General features: G+C 42.0%; 1 protein-coding gene across 2 annotated transcripts in view; it reads right to left on the reverse strand.

Moving 5' to 3' along the window:
- The window catches only part of ABCA1 (ATP binding cassette subfamily A member 1), a 137963-nt gene that overhangs the window by 56648 nt on the left and 62927 nt on the right, over window positions 1–18388 (reverse strand). For both annotated transcript variants that reach the window (XM_027550430.1, XM_027550431.1), the window contains exons 6-9: window positions 18255–18376; window positions 15455–15631; window positions 5552–5644; window positions 714–954 (exon numbers count right to left, since the gene is read on the reverse strand). In XM_027550430.1, the coding sequence (XP_027406231.1) occupies window positions 714–954; window positions 5552–5644; window positions 15455–15631; window positions 18255–18376 (633 nt within the window). The remainder of the gene's footprint in view (window positions 1–713; window positions 955–5551; window positions 5645–15454; window positions 15632–18254; window positions 18377–18388) is intronic.

Consider the following 18388-nt stretch of genomic DNA (forward strand, 5'->3'; position numbering starts at 1 on the left):
GCCAGGCAGACCAGGTTTCATCTGGGTTCTTGTGAATTAACAACAGTGTGACTTTGACCAAGTCACTGAACCTCTCCAAGCCTACAAAATGTGGGGCTATAAAACCTTCCTTGCAAGGAATTCCCTGACAGAGGTCAAGGTTCCATCCCTGGTTAGGGAACTAAGATCCCACAAGCTGTGGTCCCGCATAGTCAAAAAAGAAAAAAAAAAAAAAAAAAACCTTCCTTGCAGGGTTACCATAAGGGTTAAATGAGTTAACTTTAAAAAAAAAAAATGCAAAGGACATAGGAAATGTTCCCTAAATGCTATCTTTCATTATTGTTGTTATTGTTAAGTTTTTATTATAAAGCATATCTCAAGGAGAGCAGGGGGGAAAGGGAAGGGAGATGGGGAGAACGAGAAGAACCTTGAGCACTCTGGGAACCACCTTCAGACATACCCCAGAAAACTGGAGAGAGTGACATTCAATCATTCATTCACTTGATGAAAACACTGTATGCCTGGTACGTGCCAAGACCCCTTTCACACAAGTGGGGATAGTTCGCTGATTAGGAGAAGATTCCCTCTTCTAGGAGGTGTGTCTGGATGGCAAATAGACATGCAGACAAGTACCCACTGCTGCTATGTAGGACGAGGGTGAGCAGGAGAGAGGGGCCCACAGGGCTGAGTCTGGGACGGAGGTGGTGCCAGGGCCTGGCTGCGTAGACACTCACATGTAGAGTTGTCATAGACGGTGCCAGCGTCGTCCTCCGTGCCGTTGCCTCCGAAGAGGGCCTTGTAGTTGTTGTCCTCGTACCAGTTCAGGGACTTGATCTTCAGGCCCCCGCCCTCGGGATGGCCGCAGATGATGCGGGACACGGCCTGGTAGATCTGGGTGGAGGAGCTGGAGCTGTTCACGTTGGTCAGAAACATCACCTCCTGCCGCATGTCACTCCAGCTCCTCATGCTGAACAGCTGGGGGAGGGAGCAGGCGGAAGAGGAAAGGAAAGAGGGGGGAAGGTTGAAGACACAGAAGACAAAGAAACAGGTTAGTTCCTTCACCTCTATAAAGCCTTATCCCAGAACATAACTTGTCTGACATCGCCTCTCGGAAGCCTGGTGATGGGACCGCCGGAGCCATGCTACCCCTCTGTGGTAGAGGTACTGGTGTCATCTGAGAGACTGTTTGAGATCCAGATTCTGGTCTATCTAGAGTTCAAATCCACTTTGTCACCAGGTGCCCAGGTGATTCCCATACACATTAAAGACTGAAGTACAGCCTAGAAGTTGGTGGAGCCCCCGGTGATGCGCTTTATCTCATTCAGATTATCATCGGGTTTATAGAAAAGGATGCTTTCCCTGAAGAATTATGTGTTCACATGTGTACATCAGGAACCGCTCACATCCTCGGTCATGGCCTCATTTCTAAAACACCTCAAACTCCAGTGTGGAAACTGAGGTACCCTCTGCCCCTTGGCAGAAAAGGCACTGTGTGTGAAATCCCCACCCTCGTCTCAGCTAAGTGCCAGGCACTGGGAAGGAGCACACGATGAGAGCTCGACTTTGAATCTCAGCCACGTCCTCACCGGCTCACAACCTTCGGAAAGTCACTTTTCTGAGGGCCCCACTTCTCATCAAGACGATGAAGCTAAAATGGAGCGTGGCAAGAACATCACACAATATCCACTCTCCAAGAGGGCCCTGCACAGAACAGCCGCTGCCTGGAAGATGCAGAGGCTCCAGGCAGCCGGGGGCTGAGTCTGGGACTTACATGTGATCAGCTCTTTGTCTCACACACAAATGCACTCCAGCACCCTGTGGACTTCCTGGCCCAGTGGCTCTTATGACTAACTATTCACAGAGCACTTTGTATTTCCACACATTTCACGATGAATCATTAATATACCCTTCCATTACTTGCCCTGTCACTGCGTGTCCAGGCTGAGGTGTGGCAAGCAGAGGGGAGGGGTTGCGGGACGCCACTCTTGCTCTGGAGGCAGTCTAGGCTGACTCCACGACCCGGTTTTCTGTCTCACAGAGCCCGCTGATCCCTGTGAGTGAGAAGGTCCTGGGTGCCACAGACCCTGCCTTTGCTTTCAGCCTGCAAAGGGGAACCAGGTGCTCCGGGGGTGGTCAGAGGTCACAAAGATTCTTCCCTCTAGAGAGGTAGGCTTTGACACCCAGAAAACACAATTAGGTGGCCAGATTTTCCTGACTTTATCTTCTGAGGTATACAGACAGGGAGGGGGATAGGCAGTCAGGCCATCTTTCCTTTTGCTGGGGGGGTGCAACAGCCCTAGAGATTTTTGAAGGACAGCACAAAAGCCACTCACTTGTCTTTCTCGCCACCACCATCCTGCCATCCCCCAATCAAAAGGACAAATCTCTTCCAACATAAAGTCAGCACATCTTTGATAGAAGCACTGTAAGCAACTGAGTTCTTCCAAATTCTTGGCTCTTCCCAGAACCTGCCTTAGGGGCAGACTCCTACTTGTTCTAACTTCAGCTCCTGCCCCACACCTCCCCATGAAGTGCCTCCCACCACAGGGAAGGCAGCCGCTCAGGCTCCAACCCACAGACGGTGGCATCTGATCATCATCTACAGAGTGAATGAACCACTGAGGCTTTCTCAATCCTTGGCTTTCTCCTGCCCTTGCCCCATCACAGTCTCTTCTCAGCCTAACACTGGAATCGTAAACAACTCTCATCCTCTCAGCCACACCAGACACCCCTGATCCAGACCCTCCACTGGCTTCCCATCTTACTCAGTGTAAATCCAGCCTTTCCAGGGCTGCACGGCACTCACCTCCTGCTCTAACCTAATCTCTGACTCCCCTCTCACTTGCTCTCTTTGTTCAGGCCACACCGGCCTCCTCCCTGGTCTTTACATCTCTTGATCATGCCCTACGTCAGTATATTTGGATCTACGGTTCCTCCTGCTTGCAGTATCATTTCCTCCATGTTCAGATGGCACCTGACTAGACAGGACTTCATGAATCACCCTCCCCTTTAAAATACCACCTCAACCCCTCCACCCCTCTTACCCAGCTTCGTTTTCCTTCACTGCAGGTATCCCTGCTATCCCATTATACACAGAAGGGTTTATTTCTATCTCCTGCCCCACTGCAGTCCCATAGCAACAGAGAAGTTAGTGTGCTCACTGCTGAGTCCCTAGCACCCAGCTGTGCCAGGGTCCTAGCGGGTGTGGACAGATAACCAAACACTGCTCCCTGCCCTGCCTCCCCAGGCTCACCTTCCAGAAGTGAATCTCATGCCCACTTTCATCCCTCTGGCTCTGAAAGTCCCCATTCCCTCACAACTGCCGACCCTGTTAGTCCAGTTTCTTTCTCTGAATAGTCTCCTTCCAACTCTATTCCAGTTACCATGAGGGTTCAGACAAAAAAGTGCTAAAGCTGTAAGAATGTGGGCTTTAGAGGCCAACCACCCTGGGTTCAAATCCCAGTCTTGCCAGTTAACCTACTAGGTGACTATGGGCAAACAGTCTAGATTTTCTGAGCCTCGGTGTCACCTGTGCAATAGGCGTAGGAGGCCTCATCACATTTGTCATGTGGATCACACGGGGAAACCGGGGAAGCTACAGGAAACATGGCAGCTTACCCCCCTGTTCCTTTCAAGGCTTGTGGTTTAGTCAAAACAACCAACTTTCTTTCCAAACACTGAGCAGATCAACAAGTGCACTTATGTATTTATCTTCTCCCATTTGTCCCAGAGAAACTCTTAGATAATGAGTCACTGGTGGCAAAAGTGACTTGACTTTGTGTTCCATTGAGAGGAGTGGGTGGCCCTTGCTGCCCAGGGCCAGGGAGTAAGCAGGACACAAGGAAGCAGCTGCCAAGAAAAATGTATATTGTTCAGCTGGAGAGTTTCTACCATGTGAGCAACAGAACATCACATGCTTTCAATTATTTTTTAACCCTAGACAAAAGGCAGGCCAGTGATGTAAGAGGAAACAACTATAACCAGACTGTGAGTTTAGAGGCAGCTTCAAATGTTAGATCCCTGTTCTGCCTTTTCTAGGGCTGGCAGAGAGCACAGGGCAAGTCACTGTCAGCTAACGGGACTCAAGAGAGATGGCAATGGACTTGCAGGGCAGTTTCTGTTTCTCATTCTGCCTCCTGGAAGAACCCCAGGAGACCCAACTTCTCCACCTACAGAGAGGTTACCAGCGTTCATAACCAGAGTAACAGATGGCACCCTGGAAGAGGGCTTCTCCTCCTGAAAGGAACCTGAAAGCCAGTCCTCTTCAGTCAGACACACAGCAGCAGGATTGACAAAAAAAAGGATCGAAAGTGACACGCTAGGTAACATGTTGACAGAGCTGAACCTTGGTGTTTTCTGTACTTCCCAAACATTCTGCTTTCTCCTTTGTGAACATGCACTACTTCATTCTTGCTGCTGTTGTTCAGTCGCTAAGTCATGTCCACCTCTTTGCAACCCCATGAACTCCAGCAGGCCAGGCTTTTCTGTCCATCACTATCTCCCTGAGTTTGCTCAAACTCATGTCCATTGAGTCAGTGATGCCATCCAACCATCTCATCCTCTGTCGCCCCCTTCTCCTGCTACCCTCAATCTTTCCCAGCATCAGGGTCTTTTCCAATGAGCCAGCTCTTTACATTAGGTAGCCAAAGTATTCTAAGTATTTATTCTTAGAAGACATAAAGTGAGCTTTGATATTTGAGAAAAACCATAAAAACACCAAAAAATGAGTTAAAGAAACACTTCATAATAAGGCTGGACCAAGTCTGAGAAAACTTTGCCACAAATTATTCCCAGTGTTTTATACATAAGGCCTGTGTGGTTTCTGACCATCACTCCCTGGCTCAGCTCTCTACACCACGGGCTCCAGAGCATTGGTTCCTCTTTTCCAGTCTACTCTGAAACAAAGCTGGGTGTCAGAAAGGCAAGCACACGCTGACTGGGAGGCAGAGAAGTGCTTAACTGCTAATTTTGTAAGTCAGGCCTTCTGATCTTATGACAAAGGTGATTCTGTTAAGTAGGAAGTTAGGTAATTCTAATACACTTGTAAACATGTGGACCCGAAAGCAAACTCAACATTTATCAGGAGACTCTATTCCCAAAGTTGAACTCAGGGGCCAGAAGTTCACAAGGCAAAGATCCAAATTAGGGGTACCAGCTTCTCCCCTTCAGTTAGTAAACAAACGTTCTGGTAAAAAGACTGTCCAGCTTTATTACCGAAGAAGAAATAAGGAGAAGTTGCTGTAAGACAAACACAGTATGTGGAGGACGTGGAGGAATCATCTCCTCTACTAATGAGTCATTAACTCGGGACCAAGAGTAACAATTGGAGAAAGTCCTAGACGTCGGGCCTTTAGCTACTAGCTAATTGACCCTGAGACATCCATGAGTCTTGGTTTCTTCATCTTTAAAGTAAGGAGATCAAACCAAGTAATTTTAAGGTCACAGATGCTTCTAAAGTTGATTTTACATTTTTTATGAAATTCATATCAAGTGGACTCTCTGAATCAAATTCAGGGTGTAAAAAAGTCATAATGGATGGTCTGCACCCTCAGACTGAAAAGATATGACTTACCTCTTGGGCCAGATTCCCAAGACTATCCAACAAAGCTTTTGTGGCTTCACCCAGCTCCTCGGTCGGGAAGAGAGATGTAGAGTTTAGTTTTGTCTGCAACGAGAAATAAATAACTGTTTCTAAATTCAATGTAAACCTGAAATCTCTATTTAAAAATAAATAAGTTGATTAAAACTATTCACAATCTTCAATTTGAAACACAAGAAACCCACTCTTAACCAAAACAAGACACTAAAATTATTCTAACTGTATGTTTGTAGGTTATTCATCTCAGATAAGAATTACTAATTTTTTGATGAATGCTTTTAAATGGTGTAGGAATTTGTATTTCAAACTAGTTGATTACATAATAGATAAAAATGTCTGATGTGCATGTGCCCAGTGTAAAGCTGACCATAAATTCCCAACTCTGTCTATGGTTTTGCTAGAAAGACAACATGGAAATGGCCTTGAGAAACAAGTTTGTGATGGTTCACAGGAAAGGAAGAAAGGATAATATTTAAAACTGCCAAAAGCATGGGAAGAAGGAATTCTCTTTTATTCTACTCGTCAGCACTGTCTCTAACACTGTAAATTTACTTACTTCTAAATATATGAAAACTCATTTTAATATATTAAAATGTATTGTTTTCATATATATTAAAATTAATTTAAAATAATTTGCAAATATCTGCTTCATATTTAGTTTGAGTCAAATCACTATATTTACTCATTGACATACTGCTATTATATGCCACTTAGCTGCATAGCCAATATAAGAAAATAATTAATTTAAGCCCAAGGTAAGATAGGTTAGGACAGAAAGTCTAAGCTAGAGAAGAAAAAGAAAAATGATGCACAGACTCTGAGGCCAGAATTGGTTTTGAAGTTTTCAGGCTTCCAAAGAAAAAAAGTGCAGGGTCAGTTTCATCATTCTTGTTTGTCCAATAGGAAAAAAAAAAAGAAAAATCTCAGGGAAAAGCCCATCCTTCTTTGGCAATTCTATAAGCATCATTTTGCTCAATATCAGATCCTTGGATATCCAGAGAAAACTGAATTATTTTAATACTTGTCTCTTATCTCAGAGATTGCTGTGAAATCCTATGGCAGACGACACAGAAGACGGCTGAAAGTATGAATAGATGGAGTTCATCATTAGCTCTGGGAAACAGCAGATGCAGAAGACTAAGTATCATGATCATCATAATATCCTAGCATAACCCCAAATGTTCCTTTCTGATAAAATCTGTCTAAAAGTTCTATGGATAATTTTGTCCAGCACGATTAGTGAGCTCTCCTACAACAGCTCACTCACCAGAGACCAGCCTTCCCACACTCCCAGTCCTCTGATGGGCCCAGGCTTTCCTATAAATGACACACTCCAGTAGGTCTCTGTGACACAGCTCACAGGCTGTGTTAATGTTCATTCCCTCCATGAAGCAACCATGAGCAAAACCAGGTGGGGGGCTTTTGGTTTGCTTTGCCTTTCTCTCTTAAAGTTCACATTATATCTAAAGGCTACCACACTAAAAGTTGAACCTACACAGAGAGACCTTGGTAAGGAAAACTTACAAACTGAGAGGCCTTAATTGGGAGACATAGGAGGTAAAAACTATTTCCTTTCACTTTTGGGGGCTTGGATACTATAAAATACAGAGAGGAGACTGATGTAAATCAGATTTAATATTACAAATTAATAAGGAAAGATAGGCTATTCAACCGGAGAAGGCGATGGCACCCCACTCCAGTACTCGTGCCTGGAAAATCCCATGGACGGAGGAGCCTGGTAGGCTACAGTCCATGGGGTCACGAAGACTTGGATACAACTGAGCAACTTCACTTTCACTTTTCACTTTCATGCATTGGAGAAGGAAATGGCACCCCACTCCAGTGTTCTTGCCTGGAGAATCCCAGGGACGGGGGAGCCTGGTGGACTGCCGTCTATGGGGTCGCACAGAGTCAGACACGACTGAAGAGACTTAGCAGCAGCAGCAGGCTATTCAACCAGTGTTGCTGAGACAAGTAGTTACTCATCTAAGAGAGTAATTTTTCCATCTCATGCCACTATATGAAATTAAATTCTTGGTAGATTGAACAGCTAAAACTAAAAATGAAAGTTAAAAGATATATAGGAGAAAATGTATTTATGAACTTGGGGTAAGGAAGGTCTTAAAATACAGAAGTCCAAATCAAAACTGGGAATTAAACTTCTGAAAGTAAAAACTACGCACCAAAGACACCATCAACAAAGTGAAAAAACAAGCCAAAGACTAGAAAAATGGATTTTTTTTAATTTTAGAATAAAAATGGAATACCAAGCATCAGTTAAAATTAACCAGATGCCACATTTATCAACATACATAAATCTCAAAAACATAACATTGGGTGAAAAAGACAAGTTGCAGATCAACATGCACACGTATACAATGTGAACACATGCAAACCAATACAGTATATTGTTATTAACCGAATGCGAATATATATACAGTTGGATAAAAACATGCAACTCCAAGATACCAGCTATCTTTGAGGAAAGAGAGGAATATACAGACGACAGCAACTATATCTGTAGTGTCTTATTTCTTGAAAGGAACTATTTCATAATTTTCTTTTTAATTCAAGGAAAAATAAGAAAAAAGGAAGAGGGAAGGAGATTGGCAGGAATGAAGGATAGGAATATAGGTTAGGTTGAATACATGTCAGATTCGAAAGATGTCTAACTTCCTTGAACAAAATTAACCCCAGGCAATATGCCTTGAAACGAGGCCACACAATGAAATCTGAGAACCAAGTGCCTGCACCAACTATTAACTGTGGTCTCTTGCTCATATTTACTTGACAAAGGCAGACAGAGCTTGCCAATAGTACTTCCAAAGAGCTCCAGTAAGCCATTCATAGTTTGGAATTTCTACTACTATTTTTCATAACCAAAAGCATTCCCTTGGCTATAAATTCATAGAGGTCCCCATTGAGCCCCCCCGCACAGGAGGCAAGATTTTCTTGTATGAAGGAAAACAGGGAAAAGGGGAAAAATTAAATCTTTAGTGAAGACTGTACTTTCTGTGTTACACTAACAGGAATTCATGTATTATTCAATATTTTTAGATCATAACTAAATACTATACTAGCATTATAAGAAGAACAGACAACAGTATTATATTACTCAAAGCCCCAACCCATTTCTGTAATATGTGTTAATCACAACATTGCAACATTTCCTAAAACCATGACATTCTGGAGCACTGGCTCCATAATGACAAAAGCCATTATGCCATCCTTTCTGGGTCTAATAGATGATTTCTTTATATTCTTTTTATCCTCCCTAAGTTTTTCCTTCCACATGAATTCTCTTTTTCTTTTCTAAAACTGAGGTAACAACGGTTTATAACATTATATGACTTTCATGTGTTCAACATTATATTTCTATTTCTGTGTATGCTGCAGCATGTGCCCCACCAAAAATTTAGTTTACATTGTAAAAGACTGAATTTCTTTTTTAAAGGCAATAACTTATCAAAGTCAATTTGATTTTAATTTCTGAGTTGATGTTTTATTTCAACTCACTGTCCAGCACAGTCCCTGGCACATAATAACTAGGCACCCAAGAAATGTGGAAGAAAAGTAAAAAGCAAAGGAAAGACCACATTAGGAGGGTGAGAAATGGACTAGTGTGAGTCTTGCTTCAAAGATCATTCAAATTCACAAATATACCGTTTCATATTCACCTCATCAAGTCACTCACATCTGCAGCCTTAAGGTGGCTCCCCTTGCTCCAAGGATGAGACCCAATAGCCTACAAAGGCTACATGAACATTTCCCTCAGCACCTCTATAGTGTCATGTCTTACCATTCCTCTCCCCATCAAAATTCCCGTAGCTACATCTGATCCACTCTGAACTACTCAGTCATGCACAGTTCCTCTAAATGCCACCTTCTCTTGCCTCTTTCCTCTGGGCCCCATGCATACATCATGTCCTCTGCATGGAAGATTCTTCTGTCTTTACCTGGCTAACCTCTACTCTTTAGGTTCCAACTTAGAGGATGTTTCTTTCCTAACCGGCAAAGTCTAGGTTAGGACACCCCATCAGAGGTCTCCTGATGCACAGCACCCAGCAGAGGCTATCCCTCTGAATAGCATCTCTTCCTTTCTTTGTCCCTCCTCTCCCCAGCAGCAGGGAACACAGATCTCTACCTTGTTTACCACTGTCTCCCTGACCCAGTGTGTGGGGATTTCCTGAAAAAATGAAGTGTTTGTTTATAGATGATAGCTGTACAAAGGGACAAGTGGGAGAGATGACTATTGATGCATTAGAAGTGGTAGCCAGATAGAAATACAAGACAGAGCATCTGTGAAATTAAAATGGAATTGGAAAGCCTTTTAAGTTTAAAAAAATCTTATCCACACTCAAAATTTTACAGGGACTCCACTACTACAATGAGATGTGCTTGTACATATATTTGAATAGTATTCTCAATATAAGACACAATTTTGTTTCCTCCCTGCAAATGCATGTTTTAATGTGGTCATTGTACATTTCAAACTTCCCTGAAATACTCTCATAAAGCAGACTACAATCTCTGCTTCACTTTGCCCATATTCAGAAAAGCCAACTCAGGGCTAGGATTTATATGTTTTACTTCAAATTGAAAATAAGTAAGCCACATACCAGGTACAAAGACTATTATCACCCAAAGCAATTACTGTCTCTTTACAGTCATTTACATGACAATAAAAATTGTCCTTTGAGGAACATTTTAATAGTTTTTATTGAAGTAGGGAATTATAACTCATGTCTAAGGACAGCACTAATCTTTTAAAAGCAATTCAACAACTTAAATAATAAATTTTAAATTATATGTGATTAACACATTAAAATATTTCATTTTTGCTATTTCTAAACATAGTTAAATATATCTACTACCACATAATTCAGGATCAAAAGTCAAGCCTTTATCTTAGACATGGCAAGAAAGAAATTATACTATTTCAAGTAAACTAATTATACTATTTCAAGGAAAAAATAGTATATTTGAGGCAAAAACATCTATTTGGAGTTGAGTCATTATATTAACACACTGCTTAGTTCAGTAATTTATCCCCAGTTCTGTGCTTCCCTTGTTCTCCCAGGAATTAGGTGAACAGAGTCTAAAACAGTAAATCCCTGAGACATGTCATTCTACAATTTACCAAATGATAGCAATTGCAATTGCTTGTCAGGCAAAAGCACATGTTGTAAACAGGTGGGCAGCAAAATTATACAAAACCAAACAAAACCTGATACTTCCCACAAGAGTCTGTGTTCCAGGCAGGAGGAGAGGGAAAACCAAGTGTTTTCTCCTGCAAAACATTGTCACTGCATGTGACAAACTGAGAAATACCTAATCCCCAAAAGCTATGAGCCAAGCTGAGCCCTTATCAAAGGGTCTAGAAGACGCTAAACAAAAATCCTTCAAGACAAGAATGACTGTTCACTCCTCTTCTGCCTGCTCCTTCTATCCCTGCACAGTCCAGCTGTGAGCTCACTAGTGCTCTGGGCACTTCAGGGCACCACTCACCCTACCTCCTTTGTCCCATGAACAGAGTTCCACCTTTGCAAGAGCAGACTACACACATCAGAAGATACAGAAACAGAACACTTTGTCCCATGGACACAGAACTTTCCTGTTTTTGGGTGAAGGTACCACCAGAAGTCAAGACAATCTAGTCACACGGTTGTGCGATGTCTAAGTTGTTCCTGAAATAAAGGTCAGTCTGTATGCCTGTCCTTGCTAACTCAAATCAGACACCATTTCCCTTGCCACAAGGATCAGACACCATCTTCACATCACTGAGACAGGACTAGAGCCCAAGTCTACTTAACCACACAGACTTTCACTGGGGATCACGGTGTTCCGTGTTGAACAAGACTGTTGTCAGGGAGCTGCTGGGAAGGGCAGCCCTCACTTTACAGAACCCAGAACCTGTGAAGAATTCCTCAGATTCCCATTCTCAGCCTTAAAGTCGGTTCTCAGTGTCCACTGTAATGAAAGTACCGTGTGGACCTTGTCTGCCTTGTTCATGGCTGAAACTTCAATGCCTTCAAGCAGTAACTGGTACAAAGCAGACAGTAAATATGTGTTCATTTTGTTGTTTAATATCTCATACCTTGTTTAGAGATGTTCTGCTTCCACCGATCTATTCAGTTATGCGTGACAAACTTTAATGAGTAGTGTTTACTGTGCTTTAGAGTCACTCTCAGAATACAAGCAAGAAAGTACACAGGGCTGGAACAGGACTAATAAAAAAAGCCAAGGACACTGAAGAAACACTTCAAAGACTTAATGAAATATTGTTGCAATGTATGTTCCAATCCAAAGGCCGTTATGGCAGAATGAACACTCTCCCTGAAGCTGTCCACATGCTAATCTCTAGAATATGTCTATCAGTTATATCATACGATAAAATGCACTTTCAATTCAGTTCAGTCATCCAGTCATGTCCGACTCTTTGCAACCCCATGGACTGCAGAACTCCAGGCTTCCCTGTCCATCACCAACTCCCAGAGCGTGCTCAAACTCATGTCCACCAAGTCGGTGATGTCATCCAACCATCTCATCCTGCCATCCCCTTCTCCTCCCACCTTCAATCTTGCCTAGCATCAGGTCTTTTCCACTGAGTCAGTTCTTTGTATCAGGTGGCCAAAGTATTGGGGTTTCAGCTTCAACATCAGTCCTTCCAATGAATATTCAAGACTTATTTCCCTTAGGATGGACTGGTTGGATCTCCTTGCAGTCCAAGGGACTCTCAAGAGTCTTCTCCAACATCACATTTCAAAAGCATCAATTCTTCAGTGATCAGCTTTCTTTGTAGTCCAACTCTCACATCCATCCATACATGACTACTGGAAAAACCATAGCTTTGACTAGATAGACTTTGTCAGCAAAGTAATGTCTCTGCTTTTTAATATGCTGTCTAGGTTTGTCATAGCTTTTCTTCCAAGGAACAAGCATCTTTTAATTCCATGGCTGCAGTCACCATCTGCAGTGATTTTGGAGCCCCCAAAAATAAAGTCTCTCATTGTTTCCCCATCTATTTGCCATGAAGTGATGAGACTAGATGCCATGATCTTCATTTTTTGAATGTTGAGTTTTAAGCCAACTTTTTCACTCTCCTCTTTCACTTTTATCAAGAGGCTCTTTAGTTCTTCTTTGCTTTCTGCCATAAGGGCGGTATCCAAATGTAAAAAGTAATGAACATTAATGACTGATTCCTAGCACTGATTTATAGAAGAAAATGTCTACATTACCAGCCACTGTTTTCAAGCACATAATTTATATTACTCCCATAAATTAAATTATTAACTTTTTATTGAGCATCTAATGTGTACTAGCCCTATGCCAGGCTCTTCATATATGTGATCAATAATCACAGCAAAGGGCAAACTACATTATCACTATGTGAAAGAATAGGAACCTGAGGCTTAATTTATCTAAGGTAGCACAACTGGTAAAATGCTGAGGCAGTATTTGAACCCAGAAACAGCTGACCCCAAGCCTACACCCTTTCTACCCTGCCACACTTCCCCACTGTTGTCAAAATACTGTAGTCCCAGTGGTCATCAAAGGACTGAAGGAGAACCAGGAGAAAGAATCAGAATATCTTGGCTGAAAAACAGAGAAATAGCCACACCAAAAAACAGAGACAGAGAGAGAGAACAGAAATGTTTCAAAGCATGTCTCTCCTCAAAATCCACTTTTGGTGCAGAAATACATATTAACAGAATAGTTTCTGTCTCTCCCACCCCTAATGTTGGTTGCTGCTCCTATTGTATTTCTTGGCACAGTTTAACTGTCTGTGTACAAGGAGGTCTCACAACACACCCATCTACCATCACCAATACCAAAATTTCAACCAAATGGCAGAAGCAAAAGGCTGCTTAATATAAATCAAACATCAATCCCAGTGCTCCAATTAAGGCACTGCTAAAAGAGTCACATTTCAAAATGTTTGGAAGTCATTTCAACCCAATGGTATCTCCTAAAACATCTTTTACACATCCTGGCCACTCACCATGTTCTAATTCAAGAGCCCCATTTTCTGATTTTAGGAAGAGAGATCTCACAATAACAGCTGACAGGCAGGAGCAGAACCTGAAATGCTCCTATGCCCAAGAGACGTGCAGGAAGCATATGGCAGCCACCCTAATCAACACCTGCCATGAACCAACTGGTCCACAAGGCTCCACCACAACACGACAGGATGGGCTGTGAAGCAGCTGACAGTTCTGACAGTACATTTCCACACTCCCCATCACACTAATTTTCCCAACTAGGGAGAGATTTTTCAAGTCAAACCCTAAGCTGTTGACTGTCAGATTATGAAGGCTTTGCTGTCTTTCTACTTAGAGAGTAATTCAGAAATTACATAATTGGAAGGATTTTACTGGGCTGTGCACACAATAGGTGTTTAATGAGTAAACAGAAATGAAACAATGAATGGGTGCCAGAATAAATTTATCTGTCTTCTAAAAACACCCATCTTTCCAAAGTTCAAATCATCCCAGCTGAAAGGGTGAACATTTCTGTCTTGTAGTGAAGCAAAGCAAAACAACCAAAATAGTCCAAGGAAATGGGCTAGTATTTGCAACAGCCTTTGACTCTGACTCAGGATGCAGAAAGTGCCAACAGGCTGCAAGTGTCTTCACAGGTGAGCTTATCTGACTATTTAGGCCAGTTATCTGGGGCTGCAAACATCTCTGTAAATTATACTACAGAATCACAGACCACTAGAAAAAAACAACTCAGTACATTTTTTAAAACACTGAAATAGAAAATACTATTTCTGGAAGAGAACAAAAACAGATCTTAAGTATTGGGGCTAAGCCCTTCACACTGATGGGGGCCACAATAAAACCTGCCATGGAAGCAGCAGAATTCAGTTTTACTACTACCTTCACTTTAGTCAGAGAATCAAACAGGATACAAGGACTCTTCAATGGTCAGTCAAGAGTGTAAACTCTGGGATGTGTTTCTAAGGAACATTCTAGGAGATGATCCAGGTACAGGGTCTAGAAACCGAAACTTCTTAGTACCCCCAGGAGGGCCCATCTTTCTCTAGAGAAATCATGGTGCGCAAAGTCCCAGAAGTTTCCAATGTCTTTCTATTATAACGAGGAACATCTCTTTCCAGGCATGTTCTTCTTCCAGGGCTTTTCTCCTGGTCTTAGAACAGCCTACTGACAATCAGGGAGCTGTCTGGTAAGCAGGAAATCTGAATGCTGGATGGATGCTAAAGGATGTTGTTCACAAGGGATTTTACCAGAGCTCCCAGAAAACCTAAAGAAAGATACTTATTCTGGAACTAGGCACAGCACTGACAACCAGAATGCTCAGACTTAGTCCTATTCTTGGATTAGAAATGAAGGTGTATTCTCATGGACTGCTTCTTTGAACGAGTGATTCCCAATTGATAATCAGACTTTGTTGGTATTTTTTAACCTCTGAAAGCAATTTTGTCATTTTTTAAGTTACTTATTGCATGTGCTCCCATTCAATCCCAGGGTTTTCCCACTGAGACATCTCAGTGTTTCCTTTCTGATAGGCTTTTTTAAATGGACATCCATCTTCCCATTAATGGTTTTGAGACTTTTTTTTTTTAATCTAGAGAACTCCTTCTTCAAATGAACCCTTATAGCATTAAAAACCATAAAAACGTAGGTCTTCTCTGAAACAGACTTGGACTCAGAGCCACACCCAACTCACTGTTCCCTTACTGACTCTTGGGGAGATGGCTCAGAATCTGAGCCAATACCACAGAGCCAATCACATCACCACTCCCAGCCAGCCCTATGTTTCTACAAAAACAAAGTCCTGCTGTCCAGGGAAAAATGTCACATTCTAAAAGCATTAGTACTCAAAGCTTCCCTACACAGCAAGCCTACTCACCAGGACTGGCTTCAGGATATCCAGGTTGGAACGAAGAACCTGTTCTGCTGCATTCAGCTTCTCCCTTGGCAGGCTGCAAAACCTAGAAACTTCTTGGTCACCAAGTCGAATCACCTCTCCCAATTTTGATCCATTGCACAGGTTGCTCAAATGTAACTGGTAGCCTTGCAAAAATACCTATAAACATTTCATGCAAAGAGAGAGAAGTAAAACTGGATTACACTGATGGGAAGCAGGGTCCTTGAAGCCTCTTGGGGGAACTTCATATCAATATTGCTTTGAGGAATGGACACTACTATACCCTGTCCAGAGCACTGGGTCTCTACCGAACTTCAGGATGAAGCAAGGCATGATGCTACAGGACATTCAACACCAGAATGTGGCATTCGACTCATCACCTCCACACTCTTCTCCTTGGGAAGGGAAATCCTGAGTCCAATTCTTTTTCTCAAAAGTGCGACACATGACTCAGCAAATAGAAATCTGGAGTCTGAACTCCCCAAACCGCTCTTATTAGAGAAAATAGAAAGTTCTCATTATTTTGAAATAAATGATATTTTTTTAAACTGGGGTTGGGCTAAATTGCAGGGGGAAAAGTATTTATACTATTTATTTGTAGATAAAGATATTTAACTAATGCAAATAACTATGTTCAAACAATTTCAGAATGTGGAACTCTTCCTTTTACTTGTATCAAAGCAGAGTACTAGAAAGTCAAGCCTCTTATCTCATTGACAGATAAGAATGACTTAGAACTGGTCTATACATTATAGCAAAGAACTTCTCCTTGGCCATATCTTATGTAACTAGCTTTACTGGATCTAAATAAACACTTCTTCACATATGGCCCTTACTGTCCACTAGGCAAAAGTCAATAAGATGAGAGACCTTGTTTTTTCATGTTCCTTTTGTGTCCTCAGTGCTGGAACATGTGGACAATAAATATTTGTGGAACGAATGAATGAACGATTCAGACTCTATTACTCTGTTACAACATTCTCTGTTTGTTTCAATTAAGGCAGCCTGACCTGCTGGTGGTACAACCTCCTGGGAGTGATGCACCAGAAGCTTCTCAGGACCCATGCAGCTTTCTAACACGGCAGAGCACTTGGTCTGTCATGGTTTCCATTAAGTTTCTACCCACTGCCAGATACTCAAATACACACTGCTTTTCTTCTTTTCTCTGACTAGCCCTTGCTGCCAGCCGACCCTTAGTATTTGTGTTTAAGACGGTGAAAACAGTGACTACAGAGACTAATCACCTTGAATGGACCACTTACATATTTAGGATGCCCCTTATTTTAAACTAGTGGGATGTGACAGATAAGAAATTGGCAGGGGGCAATGGAAACCATGCTAATGATTTTTATAAGCCTGCTGCCTTTGGCCCATCTCCCAACCGCACAACTGGTAAACACAGGCATATTTTCCTAGTTTCATAAGGGCAAGCAGTCAGCACATTTTTCTAATTTAAAAAATTCTATATCATGTAAAGCAAAGATTTTATTTTGGTGCATAAACAGTTCCACTACTTCTGCTTATGGCAAAGTCAAGCTAGTATGTAAACATGAGACGGGGTAAGGAAGCAGTTCCCCTTTCTGCCAGAGAATAAACTTGAAAAGGTCCTCTGGAAATCAATAACTATGCAATCTGGGCCTGCTGCCCACTGCATAGGAGCCGGATGATTATCTAATAATGCCAGAGGAAGGTTCTTTAAAATCTAAGGTTAAAATCTTACATAAACACTAATATTACTTCCTGATTTTATAAATTAAAAAAAAATTAAGCATATTCTTCTTAATAATAGATACTTTCTATTTTATTTATTTAATTTTAAATATTTTTACTTATTTATTTTTATTTAATTTCTATTTATTTATTATTTCTATTCTATATTTTCTAGATATCTTTCTCATCTATCTTTAAAAGAAACATTACAAATAGATAGCCAGTGGGGATTTGCTATTCTGATGCAGGGAGCTCAAATCTGGTACTCTGTGGCAATACAGATGGGTGGGAAGGAGTGGGAGGTAGGAAGAAGGTTCAAGAGGGAGGGGACATATGTATACCTATGGCAGATTCATGTTGATATATGGCAGAAACCAACACAATATTATAAAGAGTTATCCTCCAATTAAAAGGAAAAAAATTTAAATTTTAAAAAAGAAAGCACTACATTTTTAAAATCTGTTTTAGATTTTATAGACAAGAGACACTTTGGGTAACAATCCTCAACCCAAGTTATTGTTTCAGAACTGTGAGATTTTTTTTTAATTCATCTTAAATTCATCTTCCCTTTAGGAAGACGTTATCAACACGTTATGCCTGGGCTTCCCTCGTGGCTCAGCTGGTGAAGAATCCACCTGCAGGAGACCTGGGTTCGATCCCTGGGTTGGGAAGATACCCTGAAGAAGGGAAAGGCTACCCACTCCAGTATTCTGGCCTAGAGAATTCCATGGACTGTATTCCATGGGGTCTCAAAGAGTCGGACATGACTGAGCGACTTTCACAAACAAACAAAATAAAAAAACAAAATCAACACATGCCAATTGACAGACAGGCAGGAAATCAGTTTTATTTCAACCAGTTGGCCCATGATGCGCGGCTGCACCTTCCACTCTCTGGATGGTGTGGCGGGGCCAGCCCGAGCAGGGAGGTAAAAATAGGTGACGCTGCACTGGAGCCGCCAACCTCCTTCAGCACTGTTACCAAGACAGGAGTTTATTCATTTCCTTCCAGGTGCTCTTGTATAATGTCATTGCCACGAGCCTCACCAGGGAAGGTGAAGATTGCAGCTTACCTTGCGGAGACTGACATCAGCCCCCAGCATCTTGTCCACAGTTGGCCTTGGCAGGGAGAGGTTGTGATGCAGGAATCCAGAGAAGGTTTCATTGTCTACCAGGAAGTCCTGAAGTTTCAAGCCTGCAGGAGAAA

The sequence above is a fragment of the Bos indicus x Bos taurus genome, chromosome 8, assembly GCF_003369695.1.
Source record: "Bos indicus x Bos taurus breed Angus x Brahman F1 hybrid chromosome 8, Bos_hybrid_MaternalHap_v2.0, whole genome shotgun sequence".
Taxonomy (NCBI): domain Eukaryota; kingdom Metazoa; phylum Chordata; class Mammalia; order Artiodactyla; family Bovidae; genus Bos; species Bos indicus x Bos taurus.